The sequence below is a fragment of the Triticum urartu genome, chromosome 3A (genome assembly GCF_056163025.1).
Source record: "Triticum urartu cultivar PI428250 chromosome 3A, HENAU_Tu73, whole genome shotgun sequence".
Taxonomy (NCBI): Eukaryota; Viridiplantae; Streptophyta; class Magnoliopsida; order Poales; family Poaceae; genus Triticum; species Triticum urartu.
This window is the reverse complement of record NC_141875.1, coordinates 134,933,312-134,951,793: the sequence shown is the minus strand read 5'-3', so window position 1 is coordinate 134,951,793 and position 18,482 is coordinate 134,933,312. Positions and strand designations below refer to the sequence as shown.

General features: G+C 47.5%; 1 protein-coding gene across 1 annotated transcript in view; it reads left to right on the top strand.

The window, feature by feature from the left end:
* LOC125546735 (uncharacterized) overlaps positions 1–18,482 on the top strand; it is a 53,097-nt gene that overhangs the window by 11,495 nt on the left and 23,120 nt on the right. Inside the window, exons 2-4 of the mRNA XM_087514955.1 lie at positions 2,627–2,687; positions 2,775–2,971; positions 16,803–16,930. Coding sequence (XP_087371081.1) covers positions 2,627–2,687; positions 2,775–2,971; positions 16,803–16,930 — 386 coding nt within the window. The remainder of the gene's footprint in view (positions 1–2,626; positions 2,688–2,774; positions 2,972–16,802; positions 16,931–18,482) is intronic.

The following is an 18,482-nucleotide window of genomic DNA, read 5'->3' as shown; positions in this document are numbered from 1 at the left end:
AGGGGCTGATTAAGTGCAAGGGCAAAATGGTAATTTTCATAATGTCAAAACATGGTGAAAATGATTCCATCGGAACGGGCTCGACAAAATGAAGAAGTGGGCTTTGGACTCACCTCATTTGGAGTTGTGGTTGAAAAGATATGAAGTGTTTTCTGCCAGGGGCATATCTGTAATGAAAATATTTTCAAACAGGGCCCGAACAGAAAAAAAATGAAAACATAATTAGAGAAATATGCTTTCACTAAACTGAAAACGCATCCTGGGCTGAAGAAGAAACAAAATGCGCTTTCGGTGGAGGAAAACGTATTCACGAGAATACGCTTTCACTTATCCACCTCAGCAGTTCGGGTCAACGTGGGGACTTAAAGCCGGGGCCTGCCTCTTATCCACGTGGATAGGGCGGGGTCAGCGCCGGAGTGGCTGCCAGGTGGGGTCGGGGAAAGGAGGGGGGCTGCCTGGCCTCGTCTCCTTCTGCTACCTCCCGCTCGCCCGCGAAGGCAGAGGACGACCGCTGCTGCCAGCGCCCGTTCCGGCGACCTAGGACGTCTCCGGCGAGGCCCAGCACACCGGCGAGATCGGGAACACGAGCTGCTCCCTCCTGGAGCAGAATCAGGCGTCAGGGAGGGGTGTGGCCGCAGCACCACGTGGTGGCAGAGAACCCATGGCGGCGGCCGGACTAGGGAACTCGCGGCTACAAGCACTCCAGCGCCGAACTGAGAGGTGGGGGAGGGGCGCCGGACTACGGGGAATCCTCTGGTGGTGGTAGAGTGGAGGGAGAAGGTCGGTCTTGAGCCAATTTAGGCCGAATGCTGTCACACCCTGCATTTTGTAACATGTCATTTTCATTATTAAAGCATAAAAAATTGGACCAGCAAAAACTTTTGCATTATTTGGCTTTTATTTTGGAGTTGGCTTTCTCTGAGTGATTTTTCAAGTGCTCTTTAAAGTCAACTACTCCACCTTCTGTACTTCATCTCCTTGCCCCAAACTTCTGCCCAATGATCATGCCATGTGTATAGTACAATATAGTATTTTCCTACAAAAATAATTTGGCCAAATAGTATTTTCAAAATTTAGTTTTCTAAAAACCCCTGAGTTGAGGTTTGCACTACAAGTACTTGATTTGGGGTATGAAAAATATTTCAAAGAGTATATTTGAAACCTATTAGATATAGGGTTCCCATAAACCACAAAAATATAATTTTAACAGTTATTTTCCTATTTTATTTAAAAGCTTTTTCTTAAGGCCAGAAATGGTATTTAATAGAGAAAAATTATATTAATGTTTCAAAAATATTTGACAAAAATCAGGGAAACTCAGTGGACATATATTTTCCATATATAAGAGTTTCAACACATGGTCATGTCAAAAATATTGGACAAAACCACCCAAAACCATTTCTGCCCATTTCAAGGATTTGAAATATTTCTACAGGAAATATTTTTATAAAAATCCAAGGAAAATCCAGCAAGTCACAAATGCATATTGTGATCACCTTGCAAATCCTCATCTCAATTAAGGTCAGTTTGGTTCACCAAAATGCACCAAAACCCTCTCTGACCAGAATCAAATTTGAACAACTTTGTACTACCAACTTTCTCTCCTTGACCCAACTTTTGTGATCATGTTCATATGACCAAATGAGGCCACTACACCAAGTGGTGCATCAAGGAGAAATGATTTGGTCAACTAGATCTGCACAAGTTCATTTCTGCTAATTTCTAGGGTTTACAAAAGTTGCATTGGCAACTTTGCCCAAATAAGCTCAAAATTGGTGGAAGGCCCTAATTATATGTGTCATTCCACCCTGTGGAGTCTTATGGCAAATGGAAACCATCTACTTTCCAAAACTAGCATCAAACACCTTTTGCCACTTTACAAAAACCCCATTTTTGGCCTCTTCCACTAATCTCCGTGGGCTCAACTTTCTACCACGACCCCTCCTAGTCCCCCTCTAGCACCTGTGTGCTTTGCTGCCTGAGGAAGCAATGATGGAGGGGGAGAACCCCATTTTTATTCTCTCGACAGTGGATTCCTCTCTCTCTCTCTCAGCCTCCCTCTCTCCCCTCAGCCTTCCAGAGCATCCAAGGCACTCCCCAGCTTTTGCCCATGCCCCCTTCAGCTGCCAGACGCAAGTGGACGCGCGCGGACGCGGGAAAGCCGCGGGTGCTAGCCAAAGTCGCGCTCTGGAGCGTCTGGCAGGGCACCCGACCGTTGATGCCGCACCTCCCGACCACCACGAGCCTCCCCCGCGGGCCAGTCGATGCCCCTCGATGTCCGCTCCACGCCAGCAGGCCGCCCACTTGCTCCCGCGCCCTCCTCTCTCTCCTGCAGCTCGCGCCAGAACACCGCCCCGTTCGCAATGCTCGTGCCGCTCCTCTGGCCCGCCAGCAGCTCGCCCCGCTCGTCCTCTCTCTCCCTGGCACCCTAGACCACTCCCACGAACACCCCCGAGCCCTCCATTCCCTCTCTAACGGCCACCCGAGCCGATCCCGTGGGCACCCGTAGGCCGCGCCTACGGTGGACCTCGGCCAGCCTATAAGAGGCGACCCCGAGCCTCTATATCACTCCCTGTCGCTCCCCCACACTCCTAATCCACCTCCCGCACCACCCAATTGTCCCCAGAGCCGCCCGAGCTCGAGATCGAGGCCGAGCTCCGCCGCTTTGGCTCGCCGGAGCTCGCGAGGTACAGGCCGTCCCCGGCCCCCTTTCCTCTCGACCTGGAACCCCTACAGCTCTCTGATCCTTTCCCCCTTGTTTCCTCTCTCTGTAGCTGCCGGAAATGGCCAGAACCACCGACGCCCGAAGCACCTCCGCCGCGTGACCTCGTCGCCGGCAAACCAGGCCACCCCGACGACCAACTCCACCTCCACCTGAATGGCGACTCGACGCTGAGTCCAGCCGTGCCCTCGCCCGACCTCACCGTGCCCTGCATCGTCGCCGGTGAGCTCGCCGCCCTCTCTGACCTAGGTTTGACGATGACAGCCGTGGGGCCCGTCCGTCAGCCTCACGTCCTGACGCCTGGGCCCCGCCCGTCAGATTTGAAATGCACGCGCGCGCATACCGGTTCGCCCGTCGGCTAGAGGCGTATTTTGAGTTTACGCCTTCGACGTGGCAGCCCTAGCGGGCTGGATCCCCTCTGGGCCTGCTGCGCTGCGGCTGTTCTGGCCCAGTTGCACGGTGCCCCTTCTCCTTTTTCTTTTCTGTTAGACTTGCAAAAATTCCACAGGATTAAATAAACATCCAAATGCAATAATTCCAGCTCCTAAATTCCTGTAAAAATCTCACCTATTTAATGGTGTGACTTTCATACATGCCCAACCAACTTTTCTGTGTTGTTCAAATTTAAATTCAAATTTGAACAATTAAATCCTTGTCTGAAAATCCATTGCTCTGTCCCTGTAGCTCCAAATCCAAAACTAGGAATTTTCCCCTTCTTAGTTTTAACTCTAGTATTTAACAAAAATGAGTTGACATTTTTCTAAGCACTTTGGTTTTTCTGTTTTATTATTGCCTTATTTTTCTTGTTAATATTTTGCGACGATAGATTGCGTTGCTGACGAAGGAGTTGGACCAGAAGACTTTGAAGACCCAGAAGACTTTGTTGAGCCAGGCAAGCAGCCCTTTGACCATGTCTAAGAAACCCCTTTTATGCATGTCATATGGCACTTTTATTGCTTGCATCGAAGTCATGATAAAATGGTGACCACTTGAGGTGGTTTGCCTCCGTTGCTTTTCTCGTTGACACTTGCATGATGCATGACTCTACCTTTCTATGAGGGTTATGCCGGTGGGAGTAGATAGGACGCTAAAGTAGTGCTACGAAAAAAAGGGGACGGGTATATGCATGGTGATGGAGACAAAGTATTTTGAAAGGACTTTTTCGAAAACCAAGTCGGGTGCCACTTATGCTCGAGGGAGATAATGAGATGGGTAACCACTTGATGACGAAGTGGTGTGCCGAGGCAAGTGTGTGTGTGTTGCTTTCAAAAACGGATTGGTTTAAGTTGCGACCGTTATTCCAACCTTACATGCGCAACCACTCTACCCTTATATGGGAAAGGGCATTATTGATTACCTAGGCCGATACTAGCTTGGGGCCCGCATTACTAGTGACGGGGGAGAGTTGGTGCTCTCTCTCGGGACGGGGTCGTGCCAGGTAGGGCGGCCAAGAACATTTTTATGGGGCACCGGACACACCGTTGGTACCCCATGCTAGTGGTATGTGATGAATGTAGGAGCGAGGCTCCACAATTTTAAGTTGTGAAATGTTGGGCACGGGGGTTACTACCAATCGAGTGGACTCCATGTTAGTGTCGTCTAGGGAAAGGTAGTGATCGGGTGCTTACCCCGGGTACTTGAGGTACCGCGGGTCGTGGATGACACGAAAGTTCCCCGGATCTTGTGGGTAAAGTGTGCAACCTCTGCAGAGTGTAAAACTATTCGAATAGCCATGTCCACGGTCAAGGATAGTTGGGTAACCGCTCTTGGGCTACGTCCACTTGTTTACGAACCAGTGTGTGTGGGAAGAACTACTTGGGTCAAGTCAAAGGACTTGACATGATTGAGTTGGGTTGATGCCTACTCTATTTATGTTGATATCTGTAACCTATCCTCATGGTTAATTGAATTCTCCTGATGCATGTCTTACAAGTGGTTGAACATGTCATTACACTCAAAACTAGCTTTCCGCAAAACTTTACCTATGTCATGCATTGTTGTATCTTGAACCAAAACATGGGTTGCTTGCGAGTACATTCAAAGTACTCATTGGCTTGCCACTGGTTATTTAATTGGACAGGCATGGAAGAACAGGAGTTCGAAGAAGAGTTCTTTCGAGACGAACATGCGAACTAGGACGTTTCCAGTCAGAATGCCCGTAGGGTTAAGGCAGATGGCATGGGTTCTACTTATCGACGAAGATTTCCGCTGCTTATGTTTCATTTGATGTTCAGCCCTTAAGGCTTTATCTATGTAAGACTTAACCGAAATGGTCATAATTTGTGTAAGACGATTTGTATGGATGTATGACTCTTGTTATTCAGCTTCTGTGTGTTCAGTGAGCATTGATCTTTGGGATCACTGTACACGTGCATTCGGTGATCACGACTTATGAGTCGGGGTCCCCACATACCCGAGGCATACATGGCGGCCATGGAGGAGAAATGAGGGGATCTAGAGCTCGGGTGACTGGTCGGGGAGGTAGCTAGGAGGGAGTAGAGTAGGCTGGTGAGCTCGGGGGGGTCTCGGGGTGGCCTTATATAGCCGCGGGGCGAGGAGGCCGAGCTGGCATGCTCACGGGGAGGATAAAGCCAAGGAAGCGCATGGAGGAAGTGGACGGTGATGAACCGAGCCAAAATGCCACTATGCTCTCGTGGGCATTCGGCGGCGAGCGTCAGTGAGTGTCGGTGAGGGGTTTTACTGAGAGGGAGAGAGGTCCAGGCGGACGACAACAACGCGGTAAAATTCCTGGACATGCTCATGCGCGCGAAGCCGACGAGAGGAGGAGTTGCCGATGCACAAACGGCCACGGGACGCGGCCACTGCACACAGAGCGCGTGCACTGTGGTGCCATTAACACGGTCATCGCGTGCACTGGCAGGTAGCGAGGGAGAGGGGCTTGACCATGTTGTCTAGTGGGTAGTTCATCCAGGGTAGGTTACAGCCGCGGTGGTAGATCAGTTAAAAGAGTTGTGGTTAAAAGGTAATCACACTCTGAAGTTTACTACAGTAAACTTGGATGAACACTGGTGATCAACAGGGATTTTACTGGCGCCAAAGATTTTTTCTGGGGTGATTAACTAAGGAAGTACTATTATCCTGGAGGTTTTGAGGCATAATGGAGCACAAACTAACATAGTTGCTTTGTAACTCACATTATGTGTCCAGAATCAAGATTTGGATGATGCACTCACATGGAGTAACCACTTGAGGTAAAACTTGGCAGGTCTTAGTGATTTGGCCAGATAAAGGTTCTGTTAAAATTTCATACCAATTGGTTTTACCAAAACGGTACTTCCTTCACAACTATTCCCTCTGTCCAGAAACTTGCAAACATTCTAGAGAAATATTGGCTAGGTGAAATGGTGCAAAATTTCGTGGAGAGAAGTTATTTGTCTAGGAGAATGCTCTGGTAAATTTCCAGGCAAAATGAAGCAATATAAAATATACTTGCTTCACAACCTGATAATATTGACATAATCAAAGATTTGATGTTGTGCTCACATAGATGATTGGGTGGGGCTGAATTTTGGAGGAGAGCAATTATATGAGCACAAGAAGATGCATGCAAAAGTTCAACTCATTTGGGTAAACCAAGCTATCACTTCCTTCACAATGCATTTAGACTGACAGAAAGTTTGAAAAATTGCTGAGGAAGATTGGCTAAGCAAATATAGTTGAATTTTGGCATGAGGCAATTATTTGGACATAAAAAAATGCCCAACAAGTTTGGGAGCAAAAAAGATTGGATAGGTGGCACTTCCTTCACAGAAAGGCACAGTGGACAGAAATGAAGATTAATTATTGGGGGATTATTCTTGGGCTAGGACAGGAAAGTTTGGGCATATTTGGGCAATATATGTCCCAGAGAAATTATGAGAATTATTTGGGAATTTTTGGATGGACAGAAATATAGGTTGCTTCACAACCTAGGGAAGATAGGATTATTCCTTTAACAGAAAAAGGAATATTCTTGAGAAAAAGAAATTATGGTTTGGTCAAGAAATGGAGTGACATGATCTTGGCAATGTTTTTAGGATGATGAGCCGCTTGGGAGAGAAAATGAAGATGATTTCCCAGGTGACAAGGCCACAGAACCACTCCAAAAAGAAAAACAGAGCAAAAACCAACAAATCGAAAGAAAAAGAAAAGAGCCAAAATCCAGACTGTTACAACTCTTACCCCCTTAAAGAAATCTCGTCGTCGAGATTTAGTTGTCAGGGAACAAGTATGTCTTGAGGACACCGTTTCCAACTCGGGTATCCTTTTTCCTTTATTTATTGTTCCCCCAAGAATTTTAGATGATCAACTTACCTTGCTTTGGGGTGTCTTTCTTCACCTTTCCCCAAATTCTGACGGGTTTTTGCTCATATACCAATTTCTTTTTGCTGACATTGATTCTTTCATATCTGCGGTGATATCCAATGAATCTAAGCATAAATTCCCTTTGGTCATGAAAACCTTTTTACTTCTATCATGGGGTTGATTCAAATAAATGCAGGCCTTCTGGGTTCAATAAATGCTTAGAATTAATCATGGCCATCTTCTGACAGGATCTGATTGCTCATAGGTGGTACTGAATTTTAATTTATTTCTTTGGCTCGAGCGTGAGATATGTACCAAAGATCTGACTGCCTTTTGTCAGGGGCAGTATAACGGTGTATGGAGTTATAGATGTGTCATACCTCAAATATTTACATCTTGAGACTGGCCTGACAGGGGGCTGACGGCCAAATGCTTTTCCTGACTGACTGGCCATGTACTTGATTCCGTTGGTGAGTATACTGGGCCTGAGCTGATTGTTCGACTTTTGATTTTCTCATTTTGTCGGTATACCTATTTGGATTTTCTAGATTAAGCATTCGCAGTGGTTCAACGGGATATGAGATCCTTGTAAAACAGAGTAGGCCGCTGAGAGTATGCCTTTATGGATCCATATGGAATTATGACCTCCAACTGATTTGGGTATCCGGACCCTGATGGTCGCGCAAAAATCATTATACCTTTGCTGTCAGTCTCACCCTTTTAACGGTCATGATTTTCTTTGTCAGGATACCTTGCTGAAATAACTTGGCCACACATGTCCTTGATTCTTCGTATGGCCAGGGACGTGATTTGTGAAATATTGTTGGCATTGTTCCTTTTGCTTATTTTCTGACCTGGGTCCGCACACATATGACATATACTCGGGGTTTGTAGCGGTATGGAGCTCATTGCTGAGGCCAATCATACAAGAAGATGACAAGGTTTCATGATTTCACCTTGTCTGGTGCGGGGATAATGACCTTGATGACCTTTGTCAAGACTGTGGATTCTGTGATGTCATCCCCAGATATTGCTGATCCTTGTAATTCATGATATGTATCTCTGCCTATTTTCCTTTGCCTGACTCGTGAGGTTATGGGATCCGTACTTTCCTTAGGTATATCTGTTGGATCCTTTCCGCATCTGTATGAGTGACTGATGAGACTGGGGATGCATGCCCACCATATGTAGAAGAATAATATGCCACCCACCACTTGATCCTTGCGGTAGGCATATGTTTTGATTGCATTGTATTTCTGACAAAATGATGGCAAATCTGATCCTTGCACTTCAGAGAAAAGCCATTCATGTAGCTTGCCGAGGAAGGCTCGTTAGCTTCTATTCGAAGCTTTTGTCTGGGTAGCGTGCAGAAGAAGCCTCGATAGCTTACACAAGAAGCTTGACATGAGTATTGTGCAGGAGAAGCCTGAGTTCCATACTTGAGAAGCTTCTCCTCGGTTTTTCTTTGTTGAGAAAAAATCATTTTCGTCTGTCAAAAGCTTTTACCGAGGTATCTTGTTGAGAAAGACCGGGTATCGTGGACCGGAAATTATTCACATATCATGCTGAGGGGCCTTGCATCATAAATTTCTTCCGATAACGTGCGAAAGAATACTGAGTTTCTTATATCCAAAACTTCATACTGATATGCAGACTGAAATCCACACACAGACACCCATGATATTCTGCGGCTGGATATTTGCATGAGAAAAATTGTTTAACTGTCTTCCTTGAGCATATCACATTCTGACTTTATTTCGGATAATAACATATTTCAAGCATCATGCATTGCTGAGCCAAAATTTTGTATATGACCCATACCTTTGACTAAAAATATATCGTTGATCTTGTACTTGACTTGTCTTGCTGCTGATCATTACTGCTGTTTGGATTTTATACTGATACATGCTTGATTTATCAGTACTGTTGTGAACTTTGATTATCCGCCTCATGATCAGATATTCCCCATTTTACTGCAGTCGGCTGAGAATTCCATTCTGTTTTAGCTGAGCTACCAAATATTTGAACTCCTTATTACTTCTTTGAGTCCGGTGTCAGATGATGAGCAACTCTTTATAGGGGGAAAATAATGAAACACCGGGGCCCAAAAAGAAAGACGCAAAAGAAACTCAACTAATCAAAAGCACACAACAACAATCAATTCACACACAAATCAATGTCACATATTACTGCTAGTCACACAATATGCATGCGTACTTAAGCACACAAATCTCTCGGGATCTCCAGTTCTACGATCTAGCATGCTTTGACGGTGTGCACGAGGAAGAATAAATGTGTGGACGAGTTGGTGTAAACAGCGCTACACCAAGTGCTAGCTTAGCCAGGTAACAACCTGGACTAGCTCGGAGGCGAGGACATATTTGGTAACCACGTAGCAGGACACAAATGTCGTTGCCACATTATTATCAAGTAGACGGAAAATATCCATACTCGTCCAAGAAATAAGGATAGCAGGGAAAAACTGAGTCTGCTGGCATTGCCCTTTCGTGATGACTAAGATCATTAAGGGTTGCCAACACAACAAAATAAAAAGGACAATCCGGGATAGAAGCATGTCTACCACCGAAACAAATTGGGCTGGAGGAAGGAATTCGGCGCGATGCCTAAGCACCATTTATGCAAACCGTGTCAGTATAGCTTGGCATCAGTCTGCTGGGACAGAAATGACACCAAACACCAAAGAACGAGAAGGAAAAGAAAACTGGAGAAATGCAAAGGCTGAGTTGTAGTGGATCTGAACCGATGCCAGCTACACTCACCGGATAAACCGTTAGCAACAAATACTAAGGTTGTATGCAAGCTATGCAATAAACAAATGCAGCAACGAAATGCAACAAACAAGGTAGAGTCTATACTACCGATTACTACCGGTTCCTACCGCTCGCGCTGACTAGGGCGTCCTATAGCCAGACCTGCTCTGATACCAAGCCTGTGGCACCCTGGCTCAGTGAAACCGGAATGCCCCGTATTCCAGCCCAGAGATTGAGGAGCAGTCTCTGGAATATGGCACTGCTTGACATAGAAAAAATCATCTCTTATTACAAGAATAATAATACAAGGGTCTGATGTTACAAAGAAGCACATCAGCATAGCGACACTATGCCTGCGATACTACACTTGCTCTATGCTAGCAGTGGAATACTTCTAGCAGCGAAACAACGATGAAGGTGGTGAACTCCACTCTCCAGGGACTCTGGCTGGGACACGATCTAGCTCGCACGCACGGCAGCCATCGACAAGCAATCAAGAAATCATGGCATCACCTGCAATCTGGCATGACACGCTAGGTCAGTACATTGAATGTACTTGCAAGCTCACAACAACCATAACATCAAGGCAAGACAATAACATATCATTTAATAGGTTAATTAAATAAAAAACTATTATGATGAAACAACTACAAAACATGGTATGAAACTGATACAATACTATATTATATGTGGGAGCTCTGTAGCATTTCTAATATTATATGTGGATGACATATTGTTGATTGGAAATAATACAGAATTTCTGGATAGCATAAAAGGAAACTTGAATAATAATTTTTCAATGAAAGACCTTGGTGAAGTTCCTTATATATTGGGCATCAAGATCTATAGAGATAGATCAAGACGCTTAATTGGACTTTAACAAAGCACATACCTTGATATAGTTTTGAGGAAGTTCAAAATGGATTAGTCAAAGAAAGGGTTCTTGCCCATGTTACAAGGTGTGAAGTTGAGTCAGACTCAATGCCCGACCACTGCAGAAGATAGAGAGAAAATGAAAGATGTTCCCTATGCTTCAGACATAGGTTCTATCATGTATGCAATGATGTGTACGAGACCTGATGTGTGCCTTGCTATAAGTTTAGCAGGGAGGTACCAAAGTAATCCAGGAGTGGATCACTAGACATCGGTCAAGAACATCCTAAAATACTTGAAATGGACTAATGATGCGTTTCTCGTTTATGGAGTTGACAAAGAGCTTGTCGTAAATGGTTACGTCGATGCAAGCTTTTGACACTAATCCGGATGACTCTAAGTCGCAAACCGGACACGTATTTACATTGAATGGTGGAGCTGTAAGTTGGTGCAGTTCCAAGCAGAGCGTCGTGGCGGGATCTACGTGTGAAGCAGAGTACATAGCTGCTTCGGAAGCATAAAATGAAGGAGTCTAGATGAAGGAGTTCATATCCGATCTAGGTGTAATACCTAGTGCATCGGGTCCAAGGAATCCTGATTTCAGAAGAGAACCAAACACATCAAGAGACACTTCAATTCCATCCGTGATCAAGTCAAGGAGGGAGACATAGAGATTTGCAAAATACATATGGATCTGAATGTTGCAGACCTGTTGACTAAGCCTCTTCCACGAGCAAAACATGATCAGCACCAAGACTCCATGGGTGTTAGAATCATTACTATGTAATCTAGATTATTGACTCTAGTGCAAGTGGGGGACTGAAGGAAATATGCCCTAGAGTAGTCCTGGCCATCTCCGGTCCGGCCCTGTCGGCCCACCCAGGCCCGTCCCTATAATCCAGAGTCTAGGCTCGATGGGCTTGCCCCTGGGCCGGGCTTGGGCCTAAGTTTTGTGCCCACCAGCAGGGCCTGGACGGGCTTGGGCTTGGCGTATTGGCATTTTAAGGAAGAGGCCTGGCCCACGACCCTAAGCCCTAAGGGCTTTTGAGAGCTTTTTATCAGATGGGTCGGGCTTGGGCTTGAAAAGTAGGCCCGATGGTAGGGCCTGGGCCTTAGTTTTCTGCCATGGGCTTTTTAAGGCTCAGCCCATGGCCAGGTATACCCTAGAGGCAATAATAAAGTTGTTACTTATATTTCCTTATATCATGATAAATGTTTATTATTCATGCTATAATTGTATTAACCGGAAACTTAGTCCATATGTGAATACATAGACAAAACAGAGTGTTCCTAGTATGCTTCTACTTGACTAGCTCGTTAATCAAAGATGGTTAAGTTTCCTAACCATAAACATGTGTTGTCATTTGATGAACAGGCTCACATCATTAGAGAATGATGTGATGGACATGACCCATCCGTTAACTTAGCATATTGATCATAAGTTTTATTGCTATTGCTTTCTTCATGACTTATGCATATTCCTCTAACTATGAGATTATGCAACTCCCGAATACCGGAGGAACACCTTGTGTGCATCAAACTTCACAATGTAACTGGGTGATTATAAAGATGCTCTACAGGTGTCTCCGAAGGTGTTTGTTGGGTTGGCATAGATCAAGATTAGGATTTGTCACTCTAAGTATCGGAGTGGTATCTTTGGGCCCTCTCGGTAATGCACATCACTATAAGCCTTGCAAGAAATGTAACTAATGAATTAGTTATGTGATGATGCATTGCGAAACGAGTAAAGATACTTGCCGGTAATGATATTGAACTAGGTATGAGGATACCGACGATCGAATCTCGGGCAAGTAACATACCAATGACAAAGGGAACAACGCATGTTGTTATGCATTTTGACCGATAAATATCTTCGTAGAATATGTAGGGGCCAATATGAGCATCCAGGTTCCACTATTGGCTATTGATCGGAGATGTCTCTCGGTCATGTCTACATAGTTCTCGAACCCGTAGGGTTCGCACGCTTAACATTCGATGACGATATGTATTATGAGTTATGTGATTTGTTGTACCGAAGGTTGTTTGGAGTTCCGGATGAGATCACGGACATGACGAGGAGTCTTGAAATGGTCGAGAGGTAAAGATTGATATATTATACAATGATATTCAGACACCGGAATGATTTCGGAAAGGTTCGGGAATATTCCGGAGTACCGAGGGGTTACCCGTGTTGGGGAACACAGTATTTCAAAATTTTACCTACGATCACGCAAGATCTATCTAGGAGATGAATAGCAACGAGAGGGGGATAGTGTGTCTACGTACTCTTGTAGACCGAGAGCAGAAGCGTTTAGTAATGCGGTTGATGTAGTCGAACGTCTTCCGATCCAACCAATCCAAGTACCGAACGTACGGCACCTCCGCGATCTGCACACGTTCAGCTCTGTGACGTCCCTCGAACTCTTGATCTAGTAGAGGCCGAGGGAGAGTTCTGTCAACACGACGGCGTGGGGACGGTGATGATGAAGTTACTGACGCAGGGCTTCACCTAAGCACTACGACAATATGACCGAGGTGTAAAACTGTGGAGGGGACACCGCACATGGCTAAAGATCAACTTGTGTGTCTATGGGGTGCCCCCTCCCCCGTATATAAAGGAGGGGAGGAGGAGGAGGAGGGCCAGCCACTAGGGGCACGCCCAAGGGGGCGAATCCTACTCCTATTATGAGTAGGTTTCCCCCTTTCCTATTCCTAGTAGGAGAAGAAGGAAGGAGAGGAAGAAGAGAAGGAAAGGGGGGCTCCCCCTTAGCCCTAGTCCAAATCGGTTCGGGCTAGGGGGGCGCGCGCCACACATTGGCCTGCCTCCTCTCTTCCACCATTAGGCCCATGAGGCCCAATAACTTCCGGGGGGGGGGGTCCGGTAACCCTTGGTACTCCGAAACTTATACGAAACGACCCGAACCATTCTGGTGTCCGAATGTAGCCTTCGAATATATGAATCTTTATGTCTTGACCATGTCAAGACTCCTAATCATGTCCGTGATCTCATCCGGGACTCCGAACAACCTCCGGTGTCGTGGTTCTAAGTCTGACGGTAGAATGGGGGTAGGGATGTAGAGGCAAGATCCTAGCTATGGAGGAGTTGTACGTGCGAGTTTTACGAGTTCAGGCCCTTCTCAGAGGAAGTAACAGCCCTAAGTCTCGGAGCCTGGAGGCGGTCGACTGGATTATATGTGTGTGTGTTACAGGGGGTGCGAACCCTTGTGCCTGTAGAGGGGGTGGCTTATATAGTGTGTGCCAAGACCCCGGTCAGCCCACGACACAGAGGGTTTAAGGTACATTGAAGAGAGAAATTTACTGGTAACGCCCACATTAAAGTGTTGTATATGTCAATTAAGTCTATAAGTAAATGCTCGACCGTTTCATATGCAGAGTGGCTTTAGCTCTTCTACCTGTCGAGTGACTTCTGCGACGGTCGAGTGGCATCGATTCTTCTGAGCGGAACGTTTCTGGTCGAGTGGATGATGGTACCCTTTGGATGATCCTGGCTTTAGGGTGCTGTCCTAGGGGAGGATGTCTAGGTCAGGTCTATGACCCTACCCTAGGTACGTAGCTTCATCATTAGCCCCCGAATGGTTCAGGGTTCGAGTGGAGAAGGAGTTGATAATCCCTCCGATTCAGCTTTTGTGCTTTGAGAATGTCTCGCCTAGAGGTCGAATGAACTTTCATGATGGCTTCAACTGCTTGTTCAGTCGCCTTGATCCATTCTTGGTTTTGTCGAGTGAACTTTCGTTGTTAAGTTTCGAGTGTTGATATGGGAAAAATCTTCCGTCTGACGGGTTGTTCTGCCGTCTGCGGATTTCACGGGATTCGAATATTGGGAAGCACGCCGGGCGGAGGAGGCCGCAGTAATTGGGACGGATTAGGCAGGCCGCCTCGATCTCTGCGCCGCCTTTTTTGCCACGTATCGCGTGCGCGACTGTTGCGGGATTTGATAAGATCATCCGGGCCTACAAGTCAGTCACTCGGAAGCGACCTTATATAAGGCGCCGGACCGGGGCCTTTGAATAGTGCGCCCCCATTCTTCTTCCTCCTCCTCAGATTCCTCCGATGCGCCTGCTTCTACTCTCAGCATCATCGCCCCGCTCGAACTCGACCTGCTGCCATGGGGAAGGAGAAGATGGTGGGGCTAGAGCGTGCAAAGAAAGCGACGGCGAAGGCGAAAGGGAAGAAGACCAGCCGGGGTGGATCTTCGTCGAGGTCCGGCCTGCCGCCTGGCTAGATCCAGGGCGACTGGATCCGCTCGACAATCAATCAAGATGACATTGACGACCTGGTTGAGGGGGGACTGATCCCCCACGAACCAGCGCGGCTTCCGGGGAACGAGACCGAACCGCAGCCGCAGGAGGGTGAGTGCATCCTCCTCGCCACTCATGTCGACCACGGGTTTTCTTTGCGTCCCCACCCTTTCTTTCGCGGTTCCTTGAACTTCTACGGGGCTCAACTCCACCACTTTTCTCCAAACACCATCGTGTACCTCACTGCTTATGTGTCTATGTGCAAAAATTTCTTGGGTTGCCGACCGCACTGGGGTGTCTTCAAGCACATATTCACATGTCGCTCCCAGACGGTCAAGAAGGCCAACCCGAGTGATGAGAGGATGCACGTGATGCTGATGTGCGGCAGTCTTGGTATCCAAATGAGGAACAAGAGCACCTTCCAAGCTATGATCCTACCCGACTCGGTCCGGGGTTGGCAGTCAACCTGGTTTTACTGCAAGGACTAGCCGACCTCGGGTCAGTCGACCGGACTTCCCACCTTTTCCATGGGTCGAGTGGAGAAGCCCTCCTCCTTGAGAGTGATCCCGGAAGAGAAGGCTCAGGTGAAGGTGTTGGTCGAGCGGGTCGTCCAACTTGTCTGCGACGGAGTGACTGGTATGGACCTGCTGGAGGTCTTCCTCAGTCGACGCATCCAACCACTCCAAGCCCGTGACCATCCGATGTGGATGTACTCGCGACTCGAGGATTCCACTCGGATCCACCCGGAGGATGTTAGTGAGGACACAGTGGAGAAGTGGCTGAGAGGTATTACCGGCAACAAGGATAATCCCTGGGGGTCCAGGAGGGTGGTTCCATTCGACCATTCGCGCCAGCTGGAATAGGTACGATTCTGCATTGCTGAGTGTCTTCTTGATTTACTATGTAACATCTTGTTGACGGTCGACTGTCTTTCTTTTGTTCATTGTCTTTTCAGGCTCTTATTGATATGTACTCGATGCCCAATGGAGTGCAGGAGCAAAATGTCGAGGAAGGGGCGAGCGGGGGCGAGAGTGGCGAGTGGCACTCGAATGCAGAGGAGGACGAGGAGAGCGACGACCCGAGTGACGAAGAAGAGGTCGACTCGCCTCCTCGCAGAGAAAGGAGGTCCAAGCATGCTCACGACCCGGCAAACACCACTGACCTGGTGGCCGCACCGACTGGGCAGTCTTCAAAGAGCCCTCGGACGTCTTCTCCGGTGCCGACTGAGAAGGGACCAAAACAGCTCAAGACTGCGCCGCCTCCTGTGCCAAAACTATTGAAGGCCACATCCTCCAAACCGCCGAAGGCTTTGCCCAGAATCAAAGTGACCATTCCCACCATCTCCGGGTAATCATCTGACCCGATCTTTTGGTCGACTCGAGCAATAGAACATAACCGACTGAAAGTTGACATTTGTAGTGCTGCTACCTCTGGAACTTCTTCCTGCCAATACCGAGACGAGGAAATGGAAGACGTGGTTACCTCCAACCCAGGTAAAATTCGCGCTTGTTCTTGATTATTTGGTCGATCAAATTCTGGCGATTCACTTGGGGTCGACTGATTTATTTGCATCCCCACCCAACGTTATTGAGCTTCCGGATGATGATGAAGATGTGGCCCCGAGGCCCGGAAAGAACAAAAAGGTAGTGGCTGACAAGACATCTCAGCCGGGACTGACGACGGAACCAACTGTCCAACAACCTGAAGATGCAGGTGGGGCCGCTGTGACTTTTTCTCTCCCATTGTCGAGTGAGCGCCCTGCGCCGTCGATTGTACCAGTGTTTCCTTCAACCGCCCAACCCCTTGCCTCGGAGCTCCAGGCTGCGGCATCTGGGCCGTATGCCCCTTTCTTCACCAACTATCATGTTCCAGAAAGCCAGTCGGATGCCAATGCAGAGGCTATCCATCAGGCTAACATGATGATGGAGTGGCTGAAGACGGTGCATGAGAACAGCCAGGCCGCTTATGATGCTAGCGCGGCTCTTCGGGCCAATGTCCAGGTAAGTTGGGTTTCAACTGACCTTGTTCTATTAGGATATGCTACCTAAAATATTTTCTTTCATACAATCTCTTATTGTTTGGGTCGAATCTGTACACCCACTAGGTGTTTTGTTGTCTTTAGTATTTGCGCTCTTCCACTCGGCCTAGGCGAGTGGGATCTGAACCGGTGGGGGCACGCTAAGTGCACCCACTGGGTGTAGTCCAGTCGACTGGGGTCTAAGTACTTTTCACTTTCCTTTCTTCCACTCGACCCGGGCGGACCGGCCGAGTGGGATCTGAACCAGTGGGGGCACGTCAAGTGCACCCACTGGGTGTAGTCCCCGAGACCGCGGTCGACTGCTGGCAGTCGGCCGGGGTCTGAATAGTTCTTCTCTTTTTTTTCCTCGACCCGGGCGAACCGGTCGAGTGGGGTCTGAATCAGTGGGGGCACGCCAAGTGCACCCGCTGGGTGTAGTCCCTGAGATCGCGGTCGACTGCGGGCAGTCGGCTGGGGTCTGAGTAAACTTTTAAGTTTTATTCACTCGGAAGTAAATAATCTTTGATCTTGTCGATTGACATGTCTTTTACCTTCTGCAGAAATCATGTACTCTCATTTCTAAGTTTGCCGAATTTGAGGAGAAGCAGAAGCAACTCAACCTCGATTTGGAGCTGGCTCGACAAAAGTTGAAGAAAGCTCAAGATGAAGTTGTTGGTATGGAAGGTAACTGCCTGTCGACTGTTCACGTCGATCGTCCTTTAAAATATTTCTTCGATCTCTTGTTTGATCCGATTGCTTATTTTTTAGAGAAAATAAGGTTGGCTTTGGAGAAGAAGGACTTGGACCTTGCAGCTACGCAGAAGGAAGCTCAAGATAAGACTGCCCTTGTAGACCAGAAGCTGGCTTCGGTCGGAGTGGTGGAAGAAGAAGTAAGCAAGCTGAAGTCCTCTCTCACTGAATCCAACCGAGAGGTAACTCGTCTGAAGAAGGATAAGATGGCTCTGAATGAGAAGCTGGAGTCCGCGGTTCATAAGAGAAATGACGTGGAAGCCTATCTGAGAACTCTCGCCAAGATGCTCTATCTTATGCTGGAAGGTACTCCTTTTAATCCGACTGCTTTACTGCTTGCAAGTTAATCCTGTCCAGTCGACTCACTAACTCTTTGACTGCAGAATTCTGCCAAAAGATTGACGGGGAAACTGGACGGATCAAGACGGGTTTAGACCTTATCGTTTCTTCAGTCGGCGATGAGGCTGCCATGAATGTGCTTCGACTGGAATCCCGTGTCGCCAGTGTCACAAGTTACCTCGCTCGTCTGAAGGTGGCAGTTTCATAGATCGACTCATCACTCTAGCCAAGGGCGACGCTTCAAAATGACCTCGAATCTCTGATGACTCAGCTCAATGAGGTTCCTGGTCGAGTGCAAGAGTGGAAGAAGTCCTCTGCCCGGTGTGGTGCTGACGCGGCGTTGTCTTTGGTAAGAGTCCACTGCAAGGAAGCTCACGAAGACAAGCTGGCGGCGATCAAGGTCGCCAACACCAAAAGGCACGATTTCCAGTCCTTTATGGAGACTT